This window comes from Malus sylvestris, chromosome 4 (assembly GCF_916048215.2).
Source record: "Malus sylvestris chromosome 4, drMalSylv7.2, whole genome shotgun sequence".
Classification (NCBI taxonomy): domain Eukaryota; kingdom Viridiplantae; phylum Streptophyta; class Magnoliopsida; order Rosales; family Rosaceae; genus Malus; species Malus sylvestris.
The window spans coordinates 22,080,263-22,107,504 of NC_062263.1; the positions used below are offsets into that span (position 1 = coordinate 22,080,263).

At 40.2% G+C, this 27,242-nt stretch overlaps 4 protein-coding genes, 1 non-coding gene and 1 pseudogene across 5 annotated transcripts; 3 read left to right on the forward strand and 3 right to left on the reverse strand.

Moving 5' to 3' along the window:
• Positions 1-805: 805 nt before the first annotated feature.
• LOC126617900 (uncharacterized) lies at positions 806-4,204 on the reverse strand (annotated as a pseudogene).
• A 1,673-nt stretch (positions 4,205-5,877) lies between these two features.
• On the forward strand, positions 5,878-8,212 carry LOC126617885 (fructose-1,6-bisphosphatase, chloroplastic-like). The gene is made up of 4 exons (XM_050285976.1): positions 5,878-6,429; positions 6,887-7,111; positions 7,446-7,952; positions 8,039-8,212. Exons 1-4 carry the CDS (start codon positions 5,995-5,997, stop codon positions 8,108-8,110), a joined length of 1,239 nt encoding a protein of 412 aa, XP_050141933.1. The 5' UTR covers positions 5,878-5,994; the 3' UTR covers positions 8,111-8,212.
• Positions 6,725-6,797, reverse strand: TRNAE-CUC (transfer RNA glutamic acid (anticodon CUC)). The gene has a single exon. It is a non-coding gene; the product is annotated as a tRNA-Glu (tRNA).
• On the reverse strand, positions 8,190-10,787 carry LOC126617880 (uncharacterized). The gene is made up of 7 exons (XM_050285973.1): positions 10,477-10,787; positions 10,134-10,392; positions 9,733-9,933; positions 9,001-9,637; positions 8,784-8,890; positions 8,637-8,696; positions 8,190-8,549 (listed from the first exon to the last, which is right to left on the reverse strand). Exons 1-7 carry the CDS (start codon positions 10,648-10,650, stop codon positions 8,521-8,523), a joined length of 1,467 nt encoding a protein of 488 aa, XP_050141930.1. The 5' UTR covers positions 10,651-10,787; the 3' UTR covers positions 8,190-8,520.
• An 8,371-nt stretch (positions 10,788-19,158) lies between these two features.
• Positions 19,159-21,389, forward strand: LOC126617888 (uncharacterized). Its single transcript, XM_050285979.1, has 4 exons — positions 19,159-19,641; positions 19,933-20,108; positions 20,641-20,965; positions 21,175-21,389. The coding sequence occupies exons 1-4, from the start codon at positions 19,222-19,224 to the stop codon at positions 21,280-21,282; spliced, it is 1,029 nt and encodes a 342-aa protein (XP_050141936.1). The 5' UTR covers positions 19,159-19,221; the 3' UTR covers positions 21,283-21,389.
• Positions 21,390-25,522: 4,133 nt separating this feature from the next.
• On the forward strand, positions 25,523-26,950 carry LOC126617887 (L-type lectin-domain containing receptor kinase VIII.2-like). Its single transcript, XM_050285978.1, has one exon. It carries the CDS (start codon positions 25,758-25,760, stop codon positions 26,805-26,807), a length of 1,050 nt encoding a protein of 349 aa, XP_050141935.1. The 5' UTR covers positions 25,523-25,757; the 3' UTR covers positions 26,808-26,950.
• The last annotated feature ends 292 nt before the right edge of the window (positions 26,951-27,242 follow it).

A 27,242-nucleotide genomic window follows, 5' to 3' on the forward strand; every position in this document is an offset into this window, starting at 1 on the left:
GTGGCTCTGTTGTTGGTCGCTCTTATAAACCACGAAATAGAGAGATGGCACATAAGACTCTGATGAACAACTACTTCAATCCCAACTCGGTGTACACCGAAGAGGATTTCAGACGTCGCTTCCGGATGAGGCGTCATGTCTTCGAGCGTTTACTTCATGAAATCAACATGTCAATCCATACTTTCAACAAAAGCTGGACAGAGCAGGCTACCCTAGTTTCTCACCTTATCAAAAGGTTACTATTGCACTCCAAATGCTGGCCTATGCAAAGCTGTCACACGGTTGTTCAGATTTACAAAGAGGAGTACCTCTATGAACCAAATTAAGCAGATCTGGATCGGCTCCTTTGCAAAGTTGAAGACCGTGGCTTTCCGGGCATGATAAGGTCATTAGATTGCATGCATTGGTAGTGGAAGAACTGTCCCACTGGATGTCAATGAGGTTTTAGCGGAAGATCGAGAAAGCCAACTATTGTGTTAGAGGTGGTTGCCTTGTTTGACACATGAATCTGGTATGCTTTCGTTTGACACATGGATCTGCCATGCTTTCTTCTCTCTAAGTTTGATTTTCATAAATAGAAAGTTTCATATCAAATTGTTCCTGGCTCATTTTGTAGCTTAAACCAATCTGAACCCCTCAATACCGTTATATGATCTTTGTAAAGTAGTACAATTACGTTTGATATAATGTTGTATATCTCAACAAAACCCACCCACAAACAAAATGAACCCAAATTCCCCTCCTCACTTAATTTACGCTAATATATAATTCAAAAGAAACTATATGCAGAAACTACACAGCATGATTACATAGGACTAGGAGCAGCTGCAGGTTCAAACGCCTCGGAAGGAGGAAGTGATTCTCCCTCAGAAGGGGGATATGCTACACTCAACCCTGATGGTAGTTGAGAGCCGTAGGGACTGGGGGAGGCCTCGCCGGAGCTCATAAGCGCAATCATGGCACGGTGAGGGTTGGAACGTTGCTTGCCACAGATATCGGGCAAGAATACTCCCGCATTTGTCAAAACATATAATTAAGTTCCATATATTAGTTTTATGCTGCATTGTGATTAACATATATTAGTGTTTATCTTACGTACAATGATATGCCTACTATACTATTGCTGTAAAAATTGATCACGTAATCGACATATGTGATGTGAAAATTACTTGACACACAAATTAAACCCTCTTTTTGACAATTGTAGTATAGATGTAAGTAGGGTATCGTTCTAGGCCGGGGATTAGGAGGGATTGCTAATCTATTCTAAATTAATTTAAAATATTAAACAAGACTCAATGATACAAAACTAGGCTAAAAACTCTAATAACTCGAAACACACTTAGGATGACTCAAAATAATGAAAATGATCTGATTAAACACTAAGAACTGAAATGGACGGAAATTGAATTAAAAGACTAACAATAAAGAAAACTAACTAAATAATATAATTTAATAATGGATGGGTGTTTGGTTTTGATGAAAAGTAAATTAAACTTAATTAAATTACAGAATTGACAAAAACATAAAATTAAGGTAAAATGATAAATGACGGACTAGCTAGAGGGTTCTTCTCCACACATGACACATATGCAACCTAAATTGATTTTCAGTTGTTCTTTCAATAAGTTGTGAATCTCAACACTTCAGATTAACCGTGAACAGCACTTTTTTAATCTTCAAGTTTTCCTTAAGTTATTGAATTGGACGGGAAAACGCATACAACAATTCAAAACATTCTTCAAAAGTCCCCTACGTGAAAAGCACAATAGAGATACAATCAAAGATCATTAAACTTTGTGAAAACTATAAGCATTGACGAGGCATTCGTAACTATGAAAAGCATGATACTCTTGCCAAGAATTTACTTAACGTGATTGTGACTAGCAACCTTTACTACTTGTGAAAATAAGTTCATAACGATTAGGTGAAATTCACTTATATTCTAGCATCAAATTTATGCATGTAAATTAAGCGTGCACTCTCAACCAACATACACAAATCAGTTTTTATATGAACGGATAAGTAAATTGAATTCACAACTTATAACTCACAACTGATGGTAATCAATTCATATTACAAATATAATCATGGTTTTGAATTAACCTCTAGCCAAAATCAATTTATTTACACATTATTAAAAATAGAAATAAAATAGGAGTTTGGAAAGATTAAACCGAAAGAAAAGGAAGTGAAGCTTTGCTCTCTGCCCTCACTGTGCTTCTGTTTGTCTACGCCCCTGCGCCCATGCTCTCCTCTGCCCGCGTGTTCTGCTGCAAGGCAGCTTTCTGCTTCTTCTTCCCGTGTCTATCCCTCTGTCCTCTTTCTGCTCTCCCTGACCTTTTTCTTATCCCCCCTCATCAAGCTGCCAAATGGCAGCTTTCCTCTGGACTCCCTCCTCTCCGTTTCCCTCTCGCCCCCTTTCCGCGTTCCTCTCTTCTCCCCACTTATTTTTCTGTTCCGCGCCTAACCTTCTCACGCTGCCCAAAGGCAGCTTCTTTCCAGCTCCCCAGACCGCCCTGTCTTCTGACCTCTTTTCCTCCTTTTATTATTTTTTCTCACCGAGGCCCCCCTTCTTCTGCGAGCTGTCAGTCTTTTTCCCCTTCTTTGGATTCTTTTTCCGTCCCCCGTGTGGACTCCTCCATTTCCTCTGCTTTGCCAGTTGCTGTCCCCTAATTCTTCTGACTTCCTTGGATCCCTTTGTCGCTGACCTGCTTTCCTCCAGCTGCAAAGGCAGCTTGCTTTCCTCTATATTCTCCTCCCGATGCTCTCCTTTTATTTTCATTTAGTTTCTAGCAGCCCCACATAGCAGAAAAATAAGTTCTTTGGATCATGTTACTCCTACAAACACAATATATCAAAAGTATCATAAATACTTAAAGCTTCCAAATAATTAGACAAGAAAAGAAATATAAAATGATGAAATATATAGTTTAAATATTGGTTTATCATTTAGCGTCACAATGGGTTAGCAATATTGTAATTTAAATTTGCTTTTCACGAATAAAATTTCACTTGTTCTATTTTTATTTTCTTTGCATAACAAATCCTATAAACACAAAAATAACGTAAATAGCTCAAAAATATAAGGAACTAACCAAGAAAAGACGAGTGAATTTAAAGTAAAAATATATATAAATATGATCCGATCAATATGATACAATGAAAATACAGGATGTTATATATACCAGTTGTATGTAAGAATATTTTGTTCAATCACAGGCCTTTATGCATCAAAGTTATTAAATTGTACGATAATAAAAGGTGAAAATTTTGATTGAATTAGAAGAAAATCCATCACGACGAAGGTATCATAATGCCATCAACATGATCAAAGAAAACCATACCATACCAAAGTGAAGCATATTCCTTGGCAACCTTTTTAAGTATGAACAAAATTATTCTCGATTTTTCTACAATTCACTTGTGTATGGGATGTATCGGGTTTTAAATATCTAAGTTAAGACCATAAAAACCTAATCCAACCGTTCAATGCACTGGACCAGTATTATTAGAGAATTTTCGAACTATTCTACTCTACTTTGTTTTAATTTTCGTCCGAATAATAAGAGTGGGAATGTTTTAGGTGTGACAAAACAATCATTCTTACTCACTTGGAATTGGAACCACTAAATAAAGTGATTAATCGAAAAATAAGAAGATGAAATTAATCAAGGATTTGTGAAAATATTCTTACCCTCCCCGGCAGCCAAATTGAAGTAAAGGTCAGCAATGTTGGGGCACTTTTGGTAACAAGGAGCAGAGCAAAGCTTGGCCATGAACTGAGGCTCAAGGAGGGTATCAGATGAAATCCCAACAGACTTCCTATCAATCCCACAAGCCTGCACTGCACACACTCATCTGTCTCTATGTACTCAGCCACTCCCTCCACCACAACTTCTGATGTCCTGCACTGGTACTCTATGCTTCCATCTTTCTTGGACATGGTCTCTAACAAGCACCTTTTTCCGGCCGACGACACTGAAAATGCACAAACATCGTTTGGCAAATTCTCACATATAAATTCACGTGAAAAAAAAATTATCAAATCAAGTTTAACTTAACCGTGTTATTTAACAAGTTAAAGATCAATCTCATATACAAAAATAAGCATAATACACATTGTCATGACCAACTAACCTAGAACTGCATTGATGGAGAGGAACTAGAGGAAGAGAACCAAAAACTTGGTGGAAACCGCCATGTACAGTGGATTTGGGATTTGGGTTTATGATATAATGTGGGATTTTGTTGGACAAAAATAGAACTCAAAAGAGAGATTTGTTTGTGAGATTAGAGAGAAGTGTGGATTTATAAGGAGGTGGTGGTTATGAACTGCAAACAACAAAAGGTAACGACTAGCTATATATAGAGATAGACAACGTTGAATTATAAGACGTCCTCTATATTCATGAGACGAGTTTGCAACCTTCCAGGTTGCTGAAACTATACGTCTACGATCCTCTATAAATTTCTCTGTTTGGAGCCCATTTGTCACTTGTTCCATTTTCTAACTTTTGTTTTTTGTATTATAGATATTATATTAAAGTGTAATTGTGTAAATTCTAGATAGATTTGATTACTAGATATTTTTTTCCTACTAGAATTGTATTTACTTGGAGGACAAGTATTCATCTCATGTTTACTACTATAAATAAAGGCTAGGGAATAACACATCTCTTACGCACGAATTATTACACTTTCTCCACTCTCTCTTGCCACACCCCTCTCTTCCCTTGTCAGATAAATTGACGACAACATTTTGGTTATTATTATTTGTTTTATTTTTGCTTTTGTTATTGCTTACAAGTGTTTTATTGTTGACCCTAGTTAATAAAATAATTTAACGAAAACTAATGAAAAGGGTTTGAAAACTTTGAGTTTTAATGATAAGGACAAAATAAAGGGTAAAGTGAATAGTACCAGGATTGACTTTTTAGTGTAAAAATGTGGTTTTTCGTTAAAGTGAATAGTACCGGGTGTTTTTCGTTAAAGTTCCCAATAATTTAACGTCATTCATTATAACTTATTAGCTTTGTAATACGACTAAAAGTGTGCAAGATTAGAGTTTGATATGATTATCAAAGTGACCTTAATTAATTATTTTGGTTAAGGTAAATGAGAAATAAAAAATCGTTTTTTTTTCCCACTGCTACTATTTATTTGTTTTGGTTAGCTAAACTAGACAAACCATTAAGCAAATAAATAGTCAAGTAGTAGTAACCATTAAGCAAATAAATAGTCAAGTAGTAGTTTTGCTTTTAGACATCAAATTGTGTAAAGTTCAAACTAAAATTTCAGAAATTAAAGATCTATGGAGGTTCAAGTTCCAGCCAAATCGTGCCAATAAGAGATAACAAATCCCTTTTGCCTTTTTTTTTCCTGTCTTTCTTTAGCTAAATCTTCCTAAACAGATTTTGTTTTCTGTTTATACAAGACGAGTCATATTCTCTTGATCATTTGGTGGATAAGAAGTCGTGGCTACTCACCTTTAGATTTGATATCAAAGATTGAGATTAAAATATCAAAAGCACATTCGTTTATTTTCTACTTTTGATACTAGATTTAAGGAAGAGTAATCATGCATTCTTTGGTCACCAAGAGAACATACTACAAGATTATGATAAGTTTCGGGCTTTGACATTCCCGGGCCTAGGTTTTAAAGACCAATATCATTAGAGACAAGGCTTTATAGAGTTTATTAACGACCTAAACCCAACATCAAACCCAACCCGACAACCCAAATTGCATTTCCACTTGTTATTTGTAGTCTCCCTCCCTCGTCCTATTTTACTCCCCAAGAAACAACGATCACAAAAACGAACATATACAGAAGCAAGATAAGTGGGACCCAAAAGAAAACAAGAAAAATAACAGAAATTGTTGCCAACCTCACAAATCCCACACATACAATCCAAGAAACCAAAAAAAAACATCAAAAACCAGAAAATCAAACACTGAAAAAAACAGAGCAAAAATCACAGACACCAAACCATGGTTGCGGCGACGTTAACTTCACCGTCGTCCCAACTCCTATGCTCAAGCTCCCGCTCTCTCTCTAACCTCTATCCTCTCCAACAATGTGTGTTGGGGTCCAAAACAGTCGTCTCATGCCCTAATAACTTCAGTTACAGCAAGAGGAGGCATGCGGCTGACGGAGTTAGGTGCATGGCGGTGGCGGCGGAGACGGCGGAGCCAAAGAAGAAGAGCGGATACAAGATTCAGACGCTGACGGGCTGGCTGCTGAAGCAAGAGCAGGCCGGGGTGATTGACGCCGAGCTGACCATTGTGCTGTCGAGCATTTCGTTGGCGTGCAAGCAGATTGCTTCTTTGGTGCAGAGGGCTAGCATTTCCAACTTGACTGGGATTCAGGGTGCGGTTAATATCCAAGGAGAGGACCAAAAGAAACTTGATGTTGTCTCCAATGAGGTTTGTGCTGCTTCTAATTCCTACCTGAATCGGAGATGTGAGTTTGGTCAGTTTATCAGGACCATATGTCCGTACTAACACCCGTGTTCAAATTCTCACCCGTTTTGTTTGAATCCCTCGCACATATTAGATTGATTTAGAAACAGCATTTGTTAAAATGAAAGATTTCTTCGCTAAGAACAGGCTCAATTAGTCAATTAGTTGATGTTTTGGACCTTTTGGAATTAAATAATGTTGGGATAAATTTGGCAGAGTATTAGGAAAATAAAAATTAAGATAAAATTACAAAAAATAATTCCGTTGCCGGGACTTGAACCCGGGTCTTTCGGGTGAGAGCCGAATATCCTGACCAACTAGACTACAACGGATTGGCGATCTTGTGTTGCTCACAAAGTATAATCATGGCGCCAACCTTTATAAATAGAGGGTTTGATTATTTAGTACAAACTACAAACAGGTTTTCTCGAACTGCCTGAGATCAAGCGGAAGGACAGGGATTATAGCATCAGAGGAAGAGGATGTGCCGGTGGCGGTGGAAGAGAGTTATTCCGGCAACTACATTGTGGTGTTTGACCCACTTGATGGATCATCCAACATTGATGCTGCTGTCTCCACTGGATCCATCTTTGGAATATACAGCCCAAATGATGAGTGCTTTGCAGACATTGAAGAGGACTCAACCGTAAGTCCACTAATGCGCCGCTGTTTCATTTGTTCATTAAACTTCGTTGGTTGATATCGGATAAGGAAATGTCATATGTCACATTAGCTGATAATTAGAGATAAACCTACATATAACGGGAATGCCACTGTAGCTGTATTTCAAGTCAATCATGTACTGTCACTGTGTCACGTGTTTTAACTCTCAAACAGTGGTGCGTGATTAGCTTGAGATATCATCATGGCATCTCCATTGAGCGTAAGTTCTTCTCTAAGGGCAAATGTAGTAATCCGAATAGGGTTCTTCCGAATTGTCACAGTTGAATGATTGGAATTATTTATATGTTGCATTTCAGCTTGACAGTGCGGAACAGAAATGTGTAGTGAACGTGTGCCAGCCAGGAAGCAACTTACTTGCTGCTGGCTACTGCATGTACTCAAGCTCTGTGATCTTTGTGCTCACAATTGGGACCGGTGTATTTGCATTTTCCTTGGACCCCATGTACGGAGAATTCGTCTTGACTCAAGAAAACATTCAGATTCCGAAAGCCGGAAAAATCTACTCGTTCAATGAAGGGAACTATCAGATGTGGGATGACAAGTTGAAGAAGTACATTGATGATCTTAAGGACCCAGGTCCTAGTGGCAAGCCCTACTCTGCAAGGTACATCGGCAGCTTGGTTGGTGACTTCCACCGGACGCTGCTCTATGGCGGCATTTATGGTTACCCTAGAGACAAGAAGAGCAAGAATGGGAAGCTGAGGCTGTTGTATGAGTGCGCACCAATGAGCTTTATAGTGGAACAAGCCGGCGGGAAAGGGTCGGATGGCAGTTCCAGAGTACTTGACATTCAACCAACTGAGGTGAGTACAATTCATGTAATAGTTGTGAGTTTCTGCAGTTCACTAAGTAAATTGATTAACTAGAATTTCTACTTTTGTTTCTGCAGATCCATCAACGTGTTCCTCTTTACATCGGAAGCATGGAGGAGGTGGAGAAATTGGAGAAGTACTTAGCATGATCAAAACGTGACAACAAAGAGATTTAATTTTGTTTTGTGAAGATAAAGTTGTATGCGAACTTTTTCTCAAGAAGAACAATGAATTAAAGACTTGGGACTTTATATTTTGTTTTTGCTGAAATTTTGAAAGTCAAAAGTAGCCCTTGTTAAATATGAACAATCCTTCCTACTCGAGGAGAGAGACTTACATGAAACAAAACTAAGTACAAGCCATTAGCCTAATTAAGCCCAGGACTACAACCAGGGCATATTAACTACAAAATTACAAGTATTTCCCAGGAACGTGAGTTGTCTAATGCTATAGCAACTCTAGTAAACCTTCTAAAATGGTTTTGAATGGTTAACATAATTAGAAATCTTTCCGAGGAAGTCGTTCCAAAAAACAGTCAGGTCATTGCAGTACAATTCTCCTAAGCCTCAGAGCTTCCACGATTTTTCACTGCAAATTGCGGAAGTGTGCGAATTAGGAATTCTAGACTTTTGAATGCAAACGAGAGAAAACATTAGAAAAGGATGGTGAAATTACCAGGGCTTATAATTCTAATACATTTCGTCACAGACTTCATCGCAGTCAGAGGATCAGATCCTGCAACAACCGTGACTCACTCATTAGATATTCAAGATGGGTGAACAGGATGGAAACTTTATAGCAATAGAAGTTGTTTCAAATCACCTTGCGCATTCATGTCCTTCTCTGATAGTACTTCTGTCACAGTTGATGTAAATTCTGACATAAATTGATTGACCCCCACATTACCATCCGCAGATTCATAAGATGACCTATATGAGTTTTGTAGAAGAGAACATAAGAGAATTGAAGTGAAATGACAGTAGTGAAGAAAATAATGGAGAAACAGTTGTGATGTAAAAGTATGGAAGGTAGAGAATACCCCGAAACCGTCGCAGTGGAAGCATCAAAGTTTGGCAGACCAAGTTCTTCACAATGAAGATCAAATTCACCTAACAGTTCAGTGAAGGAGAAATCCGCCCCAATAGCATCAAAATTCGTCAAATCAATGTCAAAAAGATCAACTTCCTTTTCAGATTCTGGTGATGAAATCTCATCGCCAGTTGGTTTCTCTAAGCTCATTGGCACATCAGAACAATCAAAATTGAGCCTCCCCTTTACATGGGACTCCCTCTTACTTGTCTTGGCAGGTGAAGAAATGCAATGGTTTGTTTCCACAGTGTAGCAAGCTTTGTTCGGGCTCAGAATCACTCTCTTTGAAGAGAATATGGTGCAAGTTGGGTTTACGTCTGGAGGAGAATTGTTATAACTGCAGGTAGCACTGGAAGAAATGTCAAAAGGTGGTGTAGAGTTGTCGCTTTGAATTGAATTTGCTCGCTGAGGTGTCCGAGGACCAGAGTTATTGGTTGGGACAGACAATGATGCCTGGTTGAACAAGCATTTCTCCACGGTGGAGCCATTGGGAACCATATTGTGAGGTGATGATTGAACATCCAAAGAGTGCTGGACAGATTCCTGATTATTAAGCCCATTATCTGATCCAGAAACTGCTCCTCCACCTGCTCATTTTAAAGTTCAAGAAGAATAAACACGCAGTAATGACATAAAACAGACTAAGAGCACACAACTTTGAAGAACATGCACAGTTATATACCTCTGTTGTGCATATTGCTCCTGCCAGCAGGTAATTTGCAGCGATATCTCTTAGCAGCATTCGAAGCATCCACCTTTGAACTCTTTCTCTTCGTTGTAGGTGGGTAGATTGTTATTGGAGAGCGGAAATTTCCAGGCCTCATGTTGGGGTTGGAAGGTGTGGTCACAGGAGGAGCAACTGGCGTTTGGTGCATTAGAAGCCCTAATCGAAAGGCGCCGGAAAAAAAATAACCATGTTGAGTTCATAGCTTATAGAGCGATTATTCTTTTGGGTTTCTGTTAATTTTTCACACCCTCAAAAGGATTCAAATAATTTAAGGCATACAAAACAAAAATCCTAAAAGTTGAAGCGTCATAACTCTAAAAAACCACATGCAGCTCTCACTATATTCTTAATTGTACCTGCAGCGGACCCATTAGACGGGTGAGATGGAGGAGCCAGGAGCATCGGTTTCGGAGCCACAGCCGGAGCTGTAGAGATGGCGGGGCTTCCACCGGCATTGTATGTATTCATCACGCTTTGCATTCCCTTCAACAGGGTTTGGACCCGGGTCTTCTCCTGCTCCACTCGGACCTTCTCCTGATCCAAAATCACCTTCTGCTCCTTCAACCGTATGTACTCGTCCAAAATCTCCGCCAAGCTCAGCAAGCTCTTCGGCGCCTGACAAATTCAGAAAAACCCAAATCCCAAATCAAACAAAGACAAAAGCTTTCTGACAATCGTCGAGAAAAACAAATTGGGTACCTCTCGAATCGGAGATTTGGCGATGAGAGACGAAGCCTCGGTTCTGAAAACGGAACGGGTTTCCGAATAGTTGTTGTCGCAGAGGTAGCGGTCGACTATGAAGGCGATTTGGACCGGGGTGACCTTTCCCTTCCCCAAATTCTCTGATTTCTTGCCCTTGGATTGCTTCCCCATTTCTGAAGATTGGGAGATGCCGTGGGAAATTAGGAATTGGACGGAAGTGAGGAGGAAGAAGAGGTTGAGATCTGAGGAAAGAGAAAATGGGAGAGGGTTAAAATGGAGGGAGTTTTAGAGAAAAGAGAGGAGGGAGATGGAAGAATAGAAACCGCGGGAGTTTTTGAAATTTTGGGACGAAACTGGGACAAATGCGGGACGCTAGAAACAGGCCGGGAAACTTGGAACCGGATCCCTTCCGCACCCAATAAAACTGAGTCTACTGAGTAGGCGATCCGGGTCGTTGAAATTTGATTCAACGGCTACAAACAGGAGACCCTCTAAAAGTTATAATAATTGTAGCCGTTAGATCAAATTTCAACGGCTCGGATCATCTACTCAGTAAGCTCAGTATATATGGATCCGGAGGGGATAATAGATTTTGTTAAACAACAACAACAACAACAACAACAACAAAGCCTTTTCCCACTAAGTGGGGTCGGCTATATGAATCCTAGAACTCCATTGCGCTCGGTTTTGTGTCATGTCCTCCGTTAGATCCAAGTACTCAAGTCTTTTCTTAGGGTCTCTTCCAAAGTTTTCCTAGGTCTTCCTCTACCCCTTCGGCCCTGAACCTCTGTCCCGTAGTCACATTTTCGAACCGGAGCGTCAGTAGGCCTTCTTTGCACATGTCCAAACCACCGGAACCGATTTTCTCTCATATTTCCTTCAATTTTGGCTACTCCTACTTTACCTCGGATATCCTCATTCCCAATCTTATCCTTTCTCGTGTGCCCATACATCCCACGAAGCATCCTCATCTCCACTACACCCATTTTGTGTACGTGTTGATGCTTCACCGCCCAACATTTTGTGCCATACAACATCGCTGGCCTTATTGCCGTCCTATAAAATTTTCCCTTGAGCTTCAGTGGCCTACGACGGTCACACAACACGCCGGATGCACTCTTACACTTCATCCATCCAGCTTGTATTCTATGGTTGAGATCTCCATCTAATTCTCCGTTCTCTTGCAAGATAGATCCTAGGTAGCGAAAACGGTCACTTTTTGTGATCTTCGCTAGATTGCTCCGGTCATTAGTGTAGATAAGTATATAAATGGATAGAGATAGGAAAGCAAACACAAGATGTACGTGGTTCACCCAGATTGGCTACGTCCACGGAATAGAGGAGTTCTCATTAATTGTGAAGGGTTTACACAAGTACATAGGTTCAAGCTCTCCTTTAGTGAGTACAAGTGAATGATTTAGTACAAATGACATTAGGAAATATTGTGGGAGAATGATCTCGTAACCACAAAACTTCTAAGTACTGGAGTGTGGTATCGTCTTGACTTTCCTTATCTGTCTCATAGGTAGATGTGGCATCTTCTCTGGAAGTACTCTTCCTCCATCCAGGGGTGGTATCTGTAACTGGTGAAGATGCACAAGGTAATGTATCAATGTCACTTGAAGCTTACTTGTAGTTTCAGGCTTGGTCAAGCGCGATACAAACCATGTAGTAGGAGTCCCCCAAGTCGCCGAGCTAGGGGATCTGCTGAAAGAGGTGACAGACAAGGGAAGCAATCAGAGCTCCGGCTGATTGTTCACATTCTCCCTATCTTGCAGGCAGCATGAAGGATAAAGAGAAGAAAAAAGAGAAGAGATGATATGGGATACTTTTGCTTTTGAAGAAGTAACTTTCCACAGGCTTATTCTTGAACTGGGCTGGAGGGTTTTCTGGTTTCCTTCAGAGATAAGGCCGACTGAAGAATTTGAGGGTCAAAACAAGTCCATCAAATCTAGAGTACGTTCGACCCTGCTGATATGGGATACTTTTGCTTTTGACAGAGTAATGGATGTATCGGCACGTGTGCTGTTACGCTTGTCTCCACATGCTTCCTTGTATCCTTCTCACTTGCCCTATATATTCCTCAGGCAGATGCGGGATCTTCCCTGGAAGCATAAGATGTTGAAGATGAGTACTCGAGAGCAATGCCAGGTAAGTAATCAGGTAAGGGGTTCCAGGCAGTCAGTTCCTGGCTGGAAGCTTGATTCCAAGTGCTGACTGATTGCTCTCTTTCTCCTTGTCTTGCAGGTAAGAACAAGGCCAAAGGAAAAGACAGGGAAAAAGCATGATATGGGATACTCTTGCTTTTAACCCTGATGATATGAGATATTCTTGCTCTAGTATAGCTTGTTTACAGAGGTATTATCGGGGGGAAAGAAAGCTGAATATTTCGAAAGGCTTCGTTGGGAGTGCCCTCTTAGATAAGAGGAAGGGTTGAGCATTTTTGCAGGTCTGCCTGTCCGTTGGGGATGGAGGTCGACATATATAGGAGTCTCCCTAACATCAAGTAATAATGTTATTCCTTTACCCTGCTTGGTCATAGCACGGTAGTGGGAGCTGCCAGCTTCACAAGTTTTAACTCTGTCAGAGCACTTTGAAAAAGTGGTCTGTGGTATCTGGAAAGCTGATGTTGCGTGTGAAGATTACATACAAGTTTTATCCAAGGAGATCCAGCTCTTGAAGTTGGGAAAGTGGTGCATCTTCGGTTTTCGAACAAGCAATCCTGTCGGGGATCTGGCTCTCGAGATTCGGAGAACGATGCCTCTTCGATTTTTGAGAAAGCAATCCTACTGGGGGTCTGGCTCTCGAGATTCGGAGAGCGGTGTCTTCGATTTTTGAGAAAGTAATCATGTTGGGAGTCTGGCTCTTGAGATTCGGAGGGCGATGCCTCTTCGATTTTGAAGCAAGCAATCTTGTTGGGAGTGTTTTCTCGAATGTGAGTAAAGGTTGGGCATGTTTGCTAGTCTACCTTGCCACGAAGCACAGAGGTTGACACACAGGGACTTTCCAATTATCCAGCAGTGGTACTGTTCCTTTACCATCTCTTCGATTTTTCGATTTTTGAGAAAGTAATCATGTTAGGAGTCTGGCTCTCGAGAATCGGAGGGCGGTGCCTCTTCGATTTTGGAGCAAGCAATCTTGTTGAGAGTGTTTTCTTGAATGTGAGTAAAGGTTAGGCATGTTTGCTAGTCTACCTCGCCACGAAGTACAGAGGTTGACACACAGGGACTTTCCAATTATCCAGCCGTGGTACTGTTCCTTTACCCTCTCTTCGATTTTTGAGAAAGTAATCATGTTGGGAGTCTGGCTCTCGAGATTCGGAGGGCGGTGCCTCTTCGATTTTGGAGCAAGCAATCTTGTTGGGAGTGTTTTCTCGAATGTGAGTAAAGGTTGGGCATGTTTGCTAGTCTACCTTGCCACGAAGCATAGAGGTTGACACACCGGGACTTTCCAATTATCCAGCAGTGGTACTGTTCCTTTACCCTTGTGGGTAATAATATGGTAGCTAGACCTTCCAAATTTATGTGTCTAAACTTTGTTAGCGTTGTTTCTTTGCTAATCTTTTACCCTTCTTGGTCAGAGCGATGTAGTGGGAGCTGTAAGCTTCACGTGTCTCAACTTTGTCAGAGAACTTTGGCAAAGTTATATGTGGTACCCATGAGCTACTGTTGCGTGTGGGAAGTGGGTGATTGAACAGTACGATTCATGTGCTTTCTACTTCGCCAAAAATCTTCGACAGAATGCCCATAATTTCCGCAAAGCTGAGTGTGCGTGTGACAGGTGCTGACAAGGCTGGAAAAGTAGGTGCCTCTTCGATTTCTGAGATCGGCCCTCGTGGTCTCTGAGCAGCCCAGCTTTTGAGAAAGCAAGCCTCTTCGATTTCTGAGACCGGCCTTCGTGGTCTTTGAGCAGCCCAGCTTTTGAGAAAGCACACGCCTCTTCGATTTCTGAGATCGACCCTCGTGGTCTCTGAGCAGCCCAGCTTTTGAGAAAGCAAACGCCTCTTCGATTTCTGAGCAGGCGCCTCTTCGATTTCTGAAGCTTCATCGAGTGCAGATTTTTATAGGGGCTGACATTAAGTTCCAAAGCACACTTGAATATCCACCAGTAAAAGCTCCATTCTTGCACTTCTAAGATCTTGATTTGTCCGACCTCTTCTCTCTTCAACACCTTTGAAAATGTATGGCCCCTCCGACCGTCGTTTTGACTTGAACCTTGTCGAAGAGGCAGCCCCGCCTTCTCCAGACAACATATGGCGCCCATCCTTCGTCTCCCCTACTGGTCCTCTTACCGTTGGGGATTCCGTGATGAAGAATGATATGACCGCTGCGGTAGTGGCCAGGAACCTTCTCACTCCCAAAGATAACAGACTACTTTCCAAACGATCTGATGAGTTGGCTGTTAAGGATTCTCTGGCTCTTAGTGTTCAGTGTGCAGGTTCTGTGTCTAATATGGCCCAACGCCTATTTGCTCGAACCCGCCAAGTTGAATCATTGGCGGCTGAAGTGATGAGTCTCAAACAGGAGATTAGAGGGCTCAAGCATGAGAATAAACAGTTGCACCGGCTCGCACATGACTATGCTACAAACATGAAGAGGAAGCTTGACCAGATGAAGGAATCTGATGGTCAGGTTTTACTTGATCATCAGAGATTTGTGGGTTTGTTCCAAAGGCATTTATTGCCTTCGTCTTCTGGGGCTGTACCGCGTAATGAAGCTCCAAATGATCAACCTCTGATGCCTCCTCCTTCTAGGGTTCTGTCCAGTACTGAGGCTCCGAATGATCCCCCTCCGGTGCCTTCTCTTTCTGGGGCTCTACCGACTGCTGAGACTTCTCATAAGCAACCTTTGTGAAGGCTCCCTCTTGTTTGTTTATTTTGACTCAAGTATATGTACATATTTGTAACTTATCGGGAATATCAATAAATAAGCTTTCCTTCATTTCAACGTGTTGTGTTAAATACACCAAAACCTTCTTCGCTAAGTTCTTTGAATTTTCTTTTGTTGAAGCTTGTATGTTGAAGCTTTGTGAGTGGAGCATGTAGGTTGAGGTAGTGTTCCTTTAATTTCCCGAGTGAGGAAAACTTCTCGGTTGGAGACTTGAAAAATCCAAGTCACTGAGTGGGATCGGCTATATGAATCTTAGAACGCCATTGTGTTCTGTCCTGTGTCATGTCCTCCGTTAGATCCAAGTACTCTAAGTCTTTTCTTAGGATCTCTTCCAAAGTTTTCCTAGGTCTTCCTCTACCCCTTCGGCCCTGAACCTCTGTCCCATAGTCGCATCTTCTAATCAGAGCGTCAGTAGGCCTTCTTTGCATATGTCCAAACCACCGTAACCGATTCTCTCTCATCTTTCCTTCAATTTCGGCTACTCCTACTTTACCCCGGATATCCTCATTCCTAATCTTATCCTTTCTCGTGTGCCCACACATCCAACGAAGCATCCTCATCTCCGCTACACCCATTTTGTGTACGTGTTGATGCTTCACCGCCCAACATTCTGTACCATACAGCATCGCCGGCCTTATTGCCGTCCTATAAAATTTTCCCTTGAGCTTCAGTGGCATACGGCGGTCACACAACACGCCGGATGCACTATTCCACTTCATCCATCCAGCTTGTATTCTATGGTTGAGATCTCCATCTAATTCTCCGTTCTTTTGCAAGATAGATCCTAGGTAACGAAAACGGTCGCTCTTTGGTATTTCTTGATCTCCGATCCTCACCCCTAACTCGTTTTGGCCTCCATTTGCACTGAACTTGCACTCCATATATTCTGTCTTTGATCGGCTTAGGCGAAGACCTTTAGATTCCAACACTTCTCTCCAAAGGTTAAGCTTTGCATTTACCCCTTCCTGAGTTTCATCTATCAACACTATATCGTCTGCGAAAAGCATACACCAAGGGATATCATCTTGAATATGTCCTGTTAACTCATCCATTACCAACGCAAAAAGGTAGGGACTTAAGGATGAGCCTTGATGTAATCCTACAGTTATGGGAAAGCTTTCGGTTTGTCCTTCATGAGTTCTTACGGCAGTCTTTACTCCTTCATACATATCCTGTATAGCTTGGATATATGCTACTCGTACTCCTTTCTTCTCTAAAATCCTCCAAAGAATGTCTCTTGGGACCCTATCATACGCTTTTTCCAAATCTATAAAGACCATGTGTAAATCCTTTTTCCCATCTCTATATCTTTCCATCAATCTTCGTAAGAGATAGATTGCCTCCATGGTTGAGCGCCCTGGCATGAACCCGAATTGGTTGTCCGAAACCCGTGTCTCTTGCCTCAATCTATGCTCAATGACTCTCTCCCAAAGCTTCATTGTATGACTCATTAGCTTAATACCCCTATAGTCCATGCAATTTTGTACATCGCCCTTATTCTTGTAGATAGGCACCAAAGTGCTCGTTCGCCACTCATTTGACATCTTCTTCGTTTTCAAAATCCTATTGAAAAGGTCAGTGAGCCATGTTATACCTGTCTCTCCCAAAACTTTCCACACTTCGATTGGTATATCGTCTGGGCCTACTGCTTTTCTATACTTCATCTTCTTCAAAGCTACAACCACTTCTTCCTTCCGGATTCTACGATAAAAAGAGTAGTTTCGACACTCTTCTGAGTTACTCAACTCCCCTAAAGAAGCACTCATTCCATGTCCTTCATTGAAAAGATTATGAAAATAACCTTTCCATCTGTCTTTAACCGCGTTCTCTGTAGCAAGAACCTTTCCATCCTCATCCTTGATGCACCTCACTTGGTTTAGGTCCCTTGTCTTCTTTTCCCTTGCTCTAGCTAGTTTATAGATATCCAACTCTCTTTCTTTGGTATCTAGTCGCTTATACATATCGTCATAAGCCGCTAACTTAGCTTCTCTCACAGCTTTCTTCGCCTCTTGCTTCGCTTTTCTATACCTTTCACCATTTTCATCGGTCCTATCCTTGTATAAGGCTTTACAACATTCCTTCTTAGCCTTCACCTTTGTTTGTACCTCCTCATTCCACCACCAAGATTCCTTTTGGTATGGGGCAAAGCCCTTGGACTCTCCTAATACCTCTTTTGCTACTTTTCGGATACAACTAGCCATGGAATCCCACATTTGGTTAGCTTCCCCCTCTCTATCCCACACACACTGGGTGATTACTTTCTCTTTGAAAATGGCTTGTTTTTCTTCTTTTAGATTCCACCATCTAGTCCTTGGGCACTTCCAAGTCTTGTTCTTTGTTCTCACTCGTTTGATATGTACATCCATCACCAACAAGCGATGTGGATTAGCCACGCTCTCTCCTGGTATAACTTTGCAATCCTTACAAGTTATACGATCCCCCTTGCTCATTTAACACTGCATCCGGGTGCCGATGGAGATACAGCGACCCTTGCTCACTTATCACTGTGCTCGGGCCACACAGCGCGCCACTTACGGGTGACGCCCTAGCTTTAGCGCGATTTCGTTCTGGATTCATTTTCATAAGGATTCGACGTGATCATGGAGTGCCGGCTGTCGACTACCTGACGCCCTCCCCCTCCTCCTTTATCCGGGCTTGGGACCGGCAATGTAAGATAAACTTACACGGCGGAGTTTTTTGTTAAAATTTATATAAAAATAAAAAATCAATTCAATTCGGCAACTGCAATTTGTGCAAGTATCCTAATTCCTAACCCTAATTATAATAAGCAATAGCAATTCACTTAGCCAATATTTGATCAAAATAGGAATTTAGGAACAAAATAGTGTAACTAGACCTAATGCAAAAGTATTTTTTAATGGAAATAAAACTTTCACGACGACGGTTAAAATGGTCTTTAACGCATAAATAGAAATTTATGAGTAATTTAATTTCAAATAATTGACTTCTAGTTCAGATTTACAAAATATCACAAAGTATATCCACTTTAGTCACGTGCTATAATTTTATTTTTTTTTATGTAAGAAACATCAATGTGTTATCTTTAAATGACCTACTTATACATCTTGCTTTAAATAATTAAAATCGAGCTCAAAGTTGCTTATATTATACACATTTCATGCTAGTTAGAAAATAAAGAACCTTGTATAGCAACTGGAGGAGTCCAACCCAAATTCGTACGTAATTTATAACCAACATAAACATTAGATCGTAACACATGAAGTGTTCACTATTTGCTAGCCACCGTAACACATCAGCATTAGTAATTAGGAATTATTGTTTGTTAAACTCTAGTTAATTAGGGCACTTAGTGCTTCTTTAATCGTGAAATTAGTTAGCTTATCAATAAGAGATGTTTGTTTTTCTTTCTCTCTCTCTCGATCGAAAACTAAAAAAAAAAGTTCTTTTTGCTTTCTCTCTCTCTCGATCGAAACCTATAATTTTTTTTTTAAACAAACAATATTATCTACACTAAGAGCAACTCCATCCTTAAAATTCTTTATGAGTTATAGAAATAATGTAGTTCAAATTTACCTTTGATGAGAAATAAGTCTAAGAACTTTCAAGTAGAAGTGAAGATGAATATTATTATACCGTAGTAACGGAAAAAAATAAATCTAGTTAATGTCACGGACTTAAGGATAAAGACCTTCCAACCCTGCGTGGGTTCATTGGGCTTTTTAGATTAACCGCCGAAAACCAAACAAAACATAAAAACGGCCCGAAACTAAATTCTGGGCCATATAGAAATTCAGTTATAAATCCAAAGGGACAGAGAATCCACAACTCCCTCCTTATCTCCTCTCTGCCTGCAACACGCTCAACCTTCAGGATGACACAAGGACTTCTCCCATGGAGTCCTTGCCACCACTCTCTATCTCCCACCTCCCTCTTCTCACTCCCCCTTGCTTTCCCCATTACCATACACACCCAATTCCCACATTCCATCTCCGCCACTCTTGAACCCGCCACCGCCGGCACCCAACACCTTACAGCCAGAGAGAGAAGGCAGCTCAGGAACGAGAGGAGAGAGAGCAAAACTGGCACCAGCTGGAAAGAGGAGGTGGAGGAGAAGCTTTTGGAGAAGCCCACGAAGAAGTTCGCCAATTGGAAGGAAGAGCTCAACCTTAATAACCTCGCTCACGAAGGCCCACAATGGTGGATCATCAAGGTCTCTCGAGTCAAGGGCCAGGAGACCGCTCAGCTCATCGCTCGATTGCTCGCCAGGAACTATCCTCAGATTGATTTTAAGGTACTAGATTACTTCAATTCAATATTTTGGTTTCTGGGTTTTTTGAAAAATTGAGGAAATGTGATACTATTGTATGTTTAATTTCGTTGAATTTAAGGTATTTACTAGTTTAATTCAATGTTTTGATTTCTGGGTTTGTTGGAAATTTGATGTAATCTGATAATGATAAAGATGTCTGCTTGATTCCAGCTGAACATATTGAATTGGTGCCCTGTTATCTGAGTATTTGTTATACAATTCAATGTCTAGACCAAAATTAAACATGTAAATATGTGATTGTTTGCTTTTCAGATATATGCGCCATCTATCCAAGACAGGAAGAAATTGAAAAATGGTAACTTGGTTAAACCGAGACCTCTATTCCCAGGGTGTGTGTTTATAAGGTGTGTATTGGACAAAGAGTTACATGACTTCATAAGAGAGTGTGATGGAGTTGCGGGCTTTGTCGGTTCCAAGGTCGGAAATACGTGAGTAAATTTCTTCCATAGTAGGTTTGCTGTGTATTGCCTAATTTTATTGTTATAGTAGTATGAAAAGAGGATAGTTGATTGAGGAGATATGAAGAAACCTTTTAGATACAAATGTCAATTTGTTATTTTCAGAATTAAATCCTGTCTAGAACTGATTGAGCTTGCCTGGTTAAATTGGCGGGATTGTACGACAAAAAGAAGATCCTGGTATTCTTTTCGAAAAGAAGTTCTGAAAGAACGCTCCATTTGGCCAAAACGACAGACATTATGTATAAAGTTATGAAGTCATGTTATGCCTGCACAATTATGCAATATGAAGCTACTTTTGGGCTTAGGTGTTAGCTAAAACACATTAGGTAGATTGTGGGTTAAGTTTTCTGGTTTACCGGAGATTTTGGGATTCCCTGACACGCATTATTTTCACTGTTAATTTCTAATATTGAGGCCATCTAAATTATATATCCCTCTAGACTACTACCTTGTGCGTTTTCCAGTGAGAATTTATACAATGTTATTCGCATGTGCACAGGAAAAGACAAATTACCAGACCCCGGTCAGTTTCTGAGTTTGACATGGAAGCTATCTTCAGACAGGCTAAGGAAGAACAACAGAAAGCTGAACAAGCTTTTGAGCAAGAGCAGCAAGAAGCAGCCATCAATGATGCTGACGAATCTGCTGGAGATTCTATTTCTAAACCAAAAAGGCGACCTAGAAAAACACTTGATCCTCTCATAAATGGTTCATCTAAAGGAAAGAGTGAGAAGCTCATCCCAGGTTCTTCTGTACGAGTTTTATCTGGGACTTTTGCAGAATATGTAGGCAGCCTGAAGAAGCTGAATAAAAGAACAAAAAAGGTTTGTTTTTTCTGGCATGAAATATTCAGTTTAATTAAGTGAAAATGGGTGGAGGTTAAGCATGCATGTCTTCTTTTTGTTTGGGATATATATGATAGAACTATTAGTGTCTTCTTATGGGTTATTTACAGCAATGTCAACACGATAAATGAAAGAATTTCTCTTTTGGAAACTTAACAAAAGGAAGAAAAATGTGTGTCATCTTGCAGGCAACCGTGGGATTTACGTTATTTGGGAAAGAAAGCTTAGTCGATTTAGATATCAGTGAAATTGTTTTAGAGACCGTTGAAAAAAAAGTTGTTTCAGAGACCATGTAAATATGTTCAGTCATCAATCATTTTTAAATGGTAAGCTTTTCAATCTTTTTCCCCTTGTTATATCTTACTTTCTCATCTATATGAAAATATCTAGCACCTTCAAAGTATAGTTTGGTTTTCTGTTTGATCTGTCATGAAATGAAGATATAATGCATACTAATCACAAGTTTCCAAAATTCCATACCATTATCGTTTACGTGGTTTCATTGTAAGTTTCTGATGACCCGATGCACCAAGACATGGATATAAAATTATAAAACACATAAACAAGGGAGATTATATGAAGGTCCACTACCAACCATATTAAATCATAAATAGCTAATTTGGATTGGCTGCCTTATTTGTGGCCAAAACTACTGGACTCATATTGGTAATGTCTGTCCTTCTTAGTTCTCCATAGATCACATTTTGGCCTCCCTCTAGATGTTTTTCCCATTTGCTGCCAACTTCCTTTTTGAAATTATGGTGAAATTTTGAGTGGCGTATTGCATATCAGAGTAGTCTGCTTTTGGTACTTTTGGTGTTTAGGTTCTTTCTGGTCACATGGAATTAGGGTTCAGACTTAACCATACTCGTGAAGTTCAGTCAAGGCCTTCGAAAAAATTGTGATAGGAAAATGTATCTTCATGTGCACAGAGATGATGGTGTGAGTAGATTATGAAGTGTTGCTCACCAATTCTACGAAAGGAGTAAATGTAAGTTGCAATATAAACACATGGTAATTGGTAGTGATGATAGGCTTTAGAACAACAGATGAAGATCTCTTTCATTCTTGAACACTTTGTTCTTCCTCACTCTCCATATGCAGTAAATTGCGACTGCATAAGTCATCTTCTGTAGGGTAATAGTAAGGGATATACCCCTCCAAACAAAACCAGCGCTCACACAATGATTGGTACTCAACCAGGGAACTCTGCAATTGCTCAAAGCCTGCCTCCAGATTCCCCCTCGCTAAATGGACAATCAAAAGAAGCGTGATTATGAGTCTGGTGCTGCCATACAGAAAACACAATTAGCGTTAGCTTTGATCTCTACTGCAGCAAGGCACAGCACAATTAGCATAGCTGAAGGAGAAAATATAATGACCCTCTTTAAGGTAGCAAACAGCCTTTAGTAAGTACAGTCCCGTTCTCCTGGACCCTACACTCCAGGAAAATGTGATCACCTACCGCTCGGTTTAATCCAATGGTGGAGAACAAAGTAAAACAACAAAAGTTAAATGAACATTTATTCTCCCCACTGTTGGATTAAAATCGAACCATAGGTGTCCACAATTTCCTTGGACCATAAGGTCCGGGACAACAGGACTATTAGTAGGTAATAGCCAACCATAGAATGGAAGTCATTCTGCCCACGCGGTAGCTTAGTGCAGCTATGCTAACTCCACATTTAGATGTTGAAAGTATAGGTGCCAGATGTGGCAGTTAGCCACCTATAACATCTGTACTATTAGCTTTAGATGCATGCCAATCCCGAAGACCGCCTTGGACTATGGCGGGGAAGGCTAACTGGTCCAATTTTATTAGGGCTCCATCTAATGAATAAGGGGCCAAGGGGTGTCAAATGTCAGGATAAGGAAGCACTGCCATCCTCAATAGTACAACCAAAGATAGCGAGGGAGCCTCGTCGCATTAGAATCTTCAGTTCATGAGCAAATCTGTGTAGATATTGCGGAATCAGTCCACTAACTCTACTTTCATGCTTAATTATTGTTTACTATCATTCTCCTTTAGAAAACTAAGTTTCTTATCATCTTGGGGTCCTCCTTAGTCATTATCTTAATGAGCTGCTAATTATTTAATGGGCGGGAAAGCAATTGAATCTGCCTGCCCCGGATGGTGCTCCCTTGCATATTCTATCTGTGAAAAACTTTAAAGCACCAAGCAATTGAATCTGCCAGAACGTACATCAAAAGTGGTGTCTTACCGGACAGAAAAAGTCATGTTATCTTTTGCACTCGAGCGTTTTATGATTATACACGTCCGATGTGCACATTCGTATTGATTATCTTGTTTTTCTGAATGTTTTTCATAAGTTGTTTATCCAATTCTTAGTTTGGATCAAGAAATTATGTTGCGTTTAGTCGAGTTTTGTAACGTTCTTGCTTGCATTCTTCAAAACCCGGCACCTTCCATGTGTTTGGAAATAGCAGACTGATTTTGGCCAAGCATACAGATGATGGATTCATGGAGACTGCTTAGTTTATGGTGGGGGTTTTGAGGTTTGTTGTGTGTTGAGAAAGGGACAAAGGAAGGGGGACCAAAGAAGTTGAATCTCAATACTCATAAAAGTGAAATCTGTGAACTGTACTCATACTTTAAATGCTTGTATTTTCCTTCATTTGGACCCCTTGTCTAACTTTAATGCTTGTTTTTATACTTGTTATATGTGGTTCTAAATCTATAATGAATACACGATACTGATAAGACGGTCTACTGAGTCTTTCTAACATACAACAATGTATGAACTGGAACGTCAGGATGACGATAATTTGGTAACTGTCAAATCCTTACTGTAGTGTTGATTAACTAATACGGATTATAATTCTTGGCATTATAATTTAAACAATGCAATATCAAGCGTTTCGCTCACTCGTATTATGTAACTTCCGAATCTGTGATGGATTTACTTTAGCATCGAAGAATATTTCGGTTTTCGAGCTGGAAAACTTAGAGGTCAAGACAATGGTCCATATCCACGTGGTGATTGCACCCAACCGATGACTTACACGTATGCTTTTACGGTAGAAGGAAAAGTCATTAAAGAAGAAACAAAACAAAGAAGGTTTAAGTTGTTTAACAAACAATTTGTTTCGCTTTTACAGTGAGGCAGTGAGATAACATGCAGATTAGATTAGATTAGATTAGATTAGATTAAGATTTGATTAAAGATTATATAATTAAATAAGTGAGTGAAGGAAACTCCATCCTGTTTTTGTTTAGTCCAAGAATAGTAGACGACACAAAAGCACGCGCACAATAGTTGTTTACTGAAAAGAGCTTGCTAAAGTAAGCACTATGCACACCACCCTATCTCTCTCTCTCTCTCTCGACTCTTTGATTTTTATCAGGGTATTTTGATATGAGTTCAAAATAACTAAAAATTAGACCTATTTCAAAAGTAAAAAATTATTAAAAATTAGACATATTTAAAAAATAGACCTATAAAATTGTATCTATTTCAAATTTTCCTTTTTATCAAACACTTGCTGCGGTTTATGGATGGTCCCCCTATCCAAAGCCAAATGGACAAAACTGAAAAGAGAGAGGAAGTAGTGGGAGAAAAATATTAAAAATTGTAATACAGCTATCCCTTTCTTTTAAAATACTAACATCTCGTTTGGCATAGAAAATTAGCTTGAATGAGACTATTCACTGTACTAATAATATTTATAAATAAAAACAAATGAATGACAAAATTTTATTTGTCAAACTCTCTATGAGGCCTCAATTGACAACTCTATCTCTAAATTTTAAGATATTCTACAAAACACATCTGAAAATTTGCTTATTTGCATTTGTTGCTACCATGGAAGTGGAGCTATTGTATTTCTTTCCATTGGTAGCAAAGCTTCCCTCCTACCTAGTTGTATACAATTAATGACACTTGAGAACTTCGCTTGTATTGAAGGTCTTTCACTGGCTACATCTAGAAAACTACATATACCTTGCTATTTCTTTTATAGAGTGGGTGAAGAGTTTTATACCTTTTCTATACAAGCGATGTTGGGAGATAAAGTAATCGAACTCTAAAGCTTAAGTGTAGGATGAATGTTCTTAACTAACTAAGCTAGTCTTGTAGTCTTGTTGCTTTTTGGAGCAAGGGAGTTGATGGTTGGACTTTTGTATAATTGAAGTCATTGTACCTCATGATACACTAATGTTCTTTTGCCATATTTATGTAGATAAACGAGTACTTATTTTGCTGTTGTTTTTGTGTAAACTCAACCTAATTAGTAATCTAAATTTACCTTATGATGTTATAAGATGCTTATATTGTCAGATAATCAAGCAAAAAGAAAAAACACTTCCATTTCATTTCCGTATGCTCAAGAATCTTAAAAAGGAAAAGGGGGGAAAAGAAAAAGTAATTTTATAAAGTTTATCATCATCAATAGACTTGTAGAAGTATAAAAATCATGGCTAATTCTGAAAATACACAAAAAAAAGAGAGGTGGAAGTGCAAATTGAAGAAAAGAACAAGCACACAAGTGCAAAAAAACCTTTATTATATTCCGTCAGTCAGCAACCACTCAGAGAAAGTGAGTCAGAGAGTTTGCAGAAACGAGTGAACGTATTAAATTTTCACAACCTGCAACCTCCATATTCTTTACCCTCCTCCTCTGCTTTCTTCCCCTTCCAAACCCTAAAAAAACCAAAGAAATTCACCTTTAATTGCAAATGGGCATCTCCCCCGAGCCCTAGAAACCCCACTGCTCAATCCCCACCCAGATTCAGCTCCAACCCGCTTCCTCCATGGCCGCATCTTCCATCTCCACCCACTTCGTAGCCGTAGCTTTCCTCGTTTTCTTCCTCAGAACCACCTCCGCCGCCTCCAACTCCTCCTTTTCGTTCACCCATTTCGGTAAAGTGTCAAACTTTGGGTCAGATATAGCTCTGTACGGAGATGCAGAGGTCGTCAATGGCGGATACGCAGTTCAGCTCACCAGTTCAGTGAGCTCGAGCGCCGGCCGAGCTATTTACAAGATACCCATGGAGCTGTATGAAGGTAAGCCTCGGAAATCCGTGTCTTTTTCGACGAACTTCTCGTTTTCTATTTCCAACGGCGGTGGGGATGGATTGGCGTTTGTAGTGGTTCCAAAGGGTTTTAATCTTAGCCTATTTGGTAACAGCTCTTTTGGGCTTTCTCTGGGCAATGGTAAAAGTAAATTCAAAGTTGCTGCTGTCAAATTTGACGCATTGAGTGATGGAAATGTTCATGTTGGAATTGATGTGGGTAGTTCTGTTTCTGCTAAAGTAAGCAATGTTTCTGCTAAGAATTTGGATCCAAGTAGTGGGAATAAAACGCAGGCTTGGATCGATTACGAAGCGGGTTCGAATCGATTGGAAGTTAGGCTGAGTAAATTCGGTGGTTCGAAGCCCGTTGATCCTCTGCTGTGGTATCCGATTGATTTGTCGGAAATGTGGGGAGATAAGGAAGTGCTTGTGGGATTGAGTGCAATGAGTAGGAATTCGTCTCAGACGTGTTCTGTATACTCTTGGAGCTTTGTGCAAAGGCATGTGCCTCACTGGACGCACTCACAGCCGGTAGATCCCAAGGCCATTGCTAAGAACTCGAAGGCGGAGGAAAATAAAAGGGATTGTACAAAAAAGGCTTTCGGTGCAATGGTTTTCGGTGTTGCTTGTGGAGCATTGGCGTCATTTGTCGGACTGTATCTGTGGACCGTGTTTGGTAACAGGCGTCCGGTGGTGCCGGCGGAGTATGCTGAGAAGCAGAAAGAGTTTGAGTACGAGAAAATGAGAGCAGTTGCAGATAATAAAACCATGGAAGATGGACAGCAGTAGATGCTTGAATGTTGAAGGATGTTGTTTGTTGTGTTGTAAATCAATCTTGTTTTCTTACCTAGTATTTTCAGGTTGCCCTTTACTTGTACTAGTTGTAGTTAAGTGTTGCAGTCAATTGTCAAAATTTAGTAAGTTTTGTTGCATATTTTGTCCAATGTTGGAGCACTGGGATTGCACTTTTGAAGGCTCTTTCGAAGGCTGGTATCTTTCTCTTTGAATGCCGACCCTCTACATTTAGCATCGCCGTTAGTACTTGCATCCCTCCATGAGGGGAATGCAAATACTCCACCATTTACGAATGACGTATTTTTACCCTGTAACCTTCAAAATAGGAGCCGTTCAATTTTTTCATCTTCATTTGTAGATACTCCACAAAAAATGATTCAAATATTGTTTAGTTATCCAACTTATCAGATAAATCAACGATTCATTTAA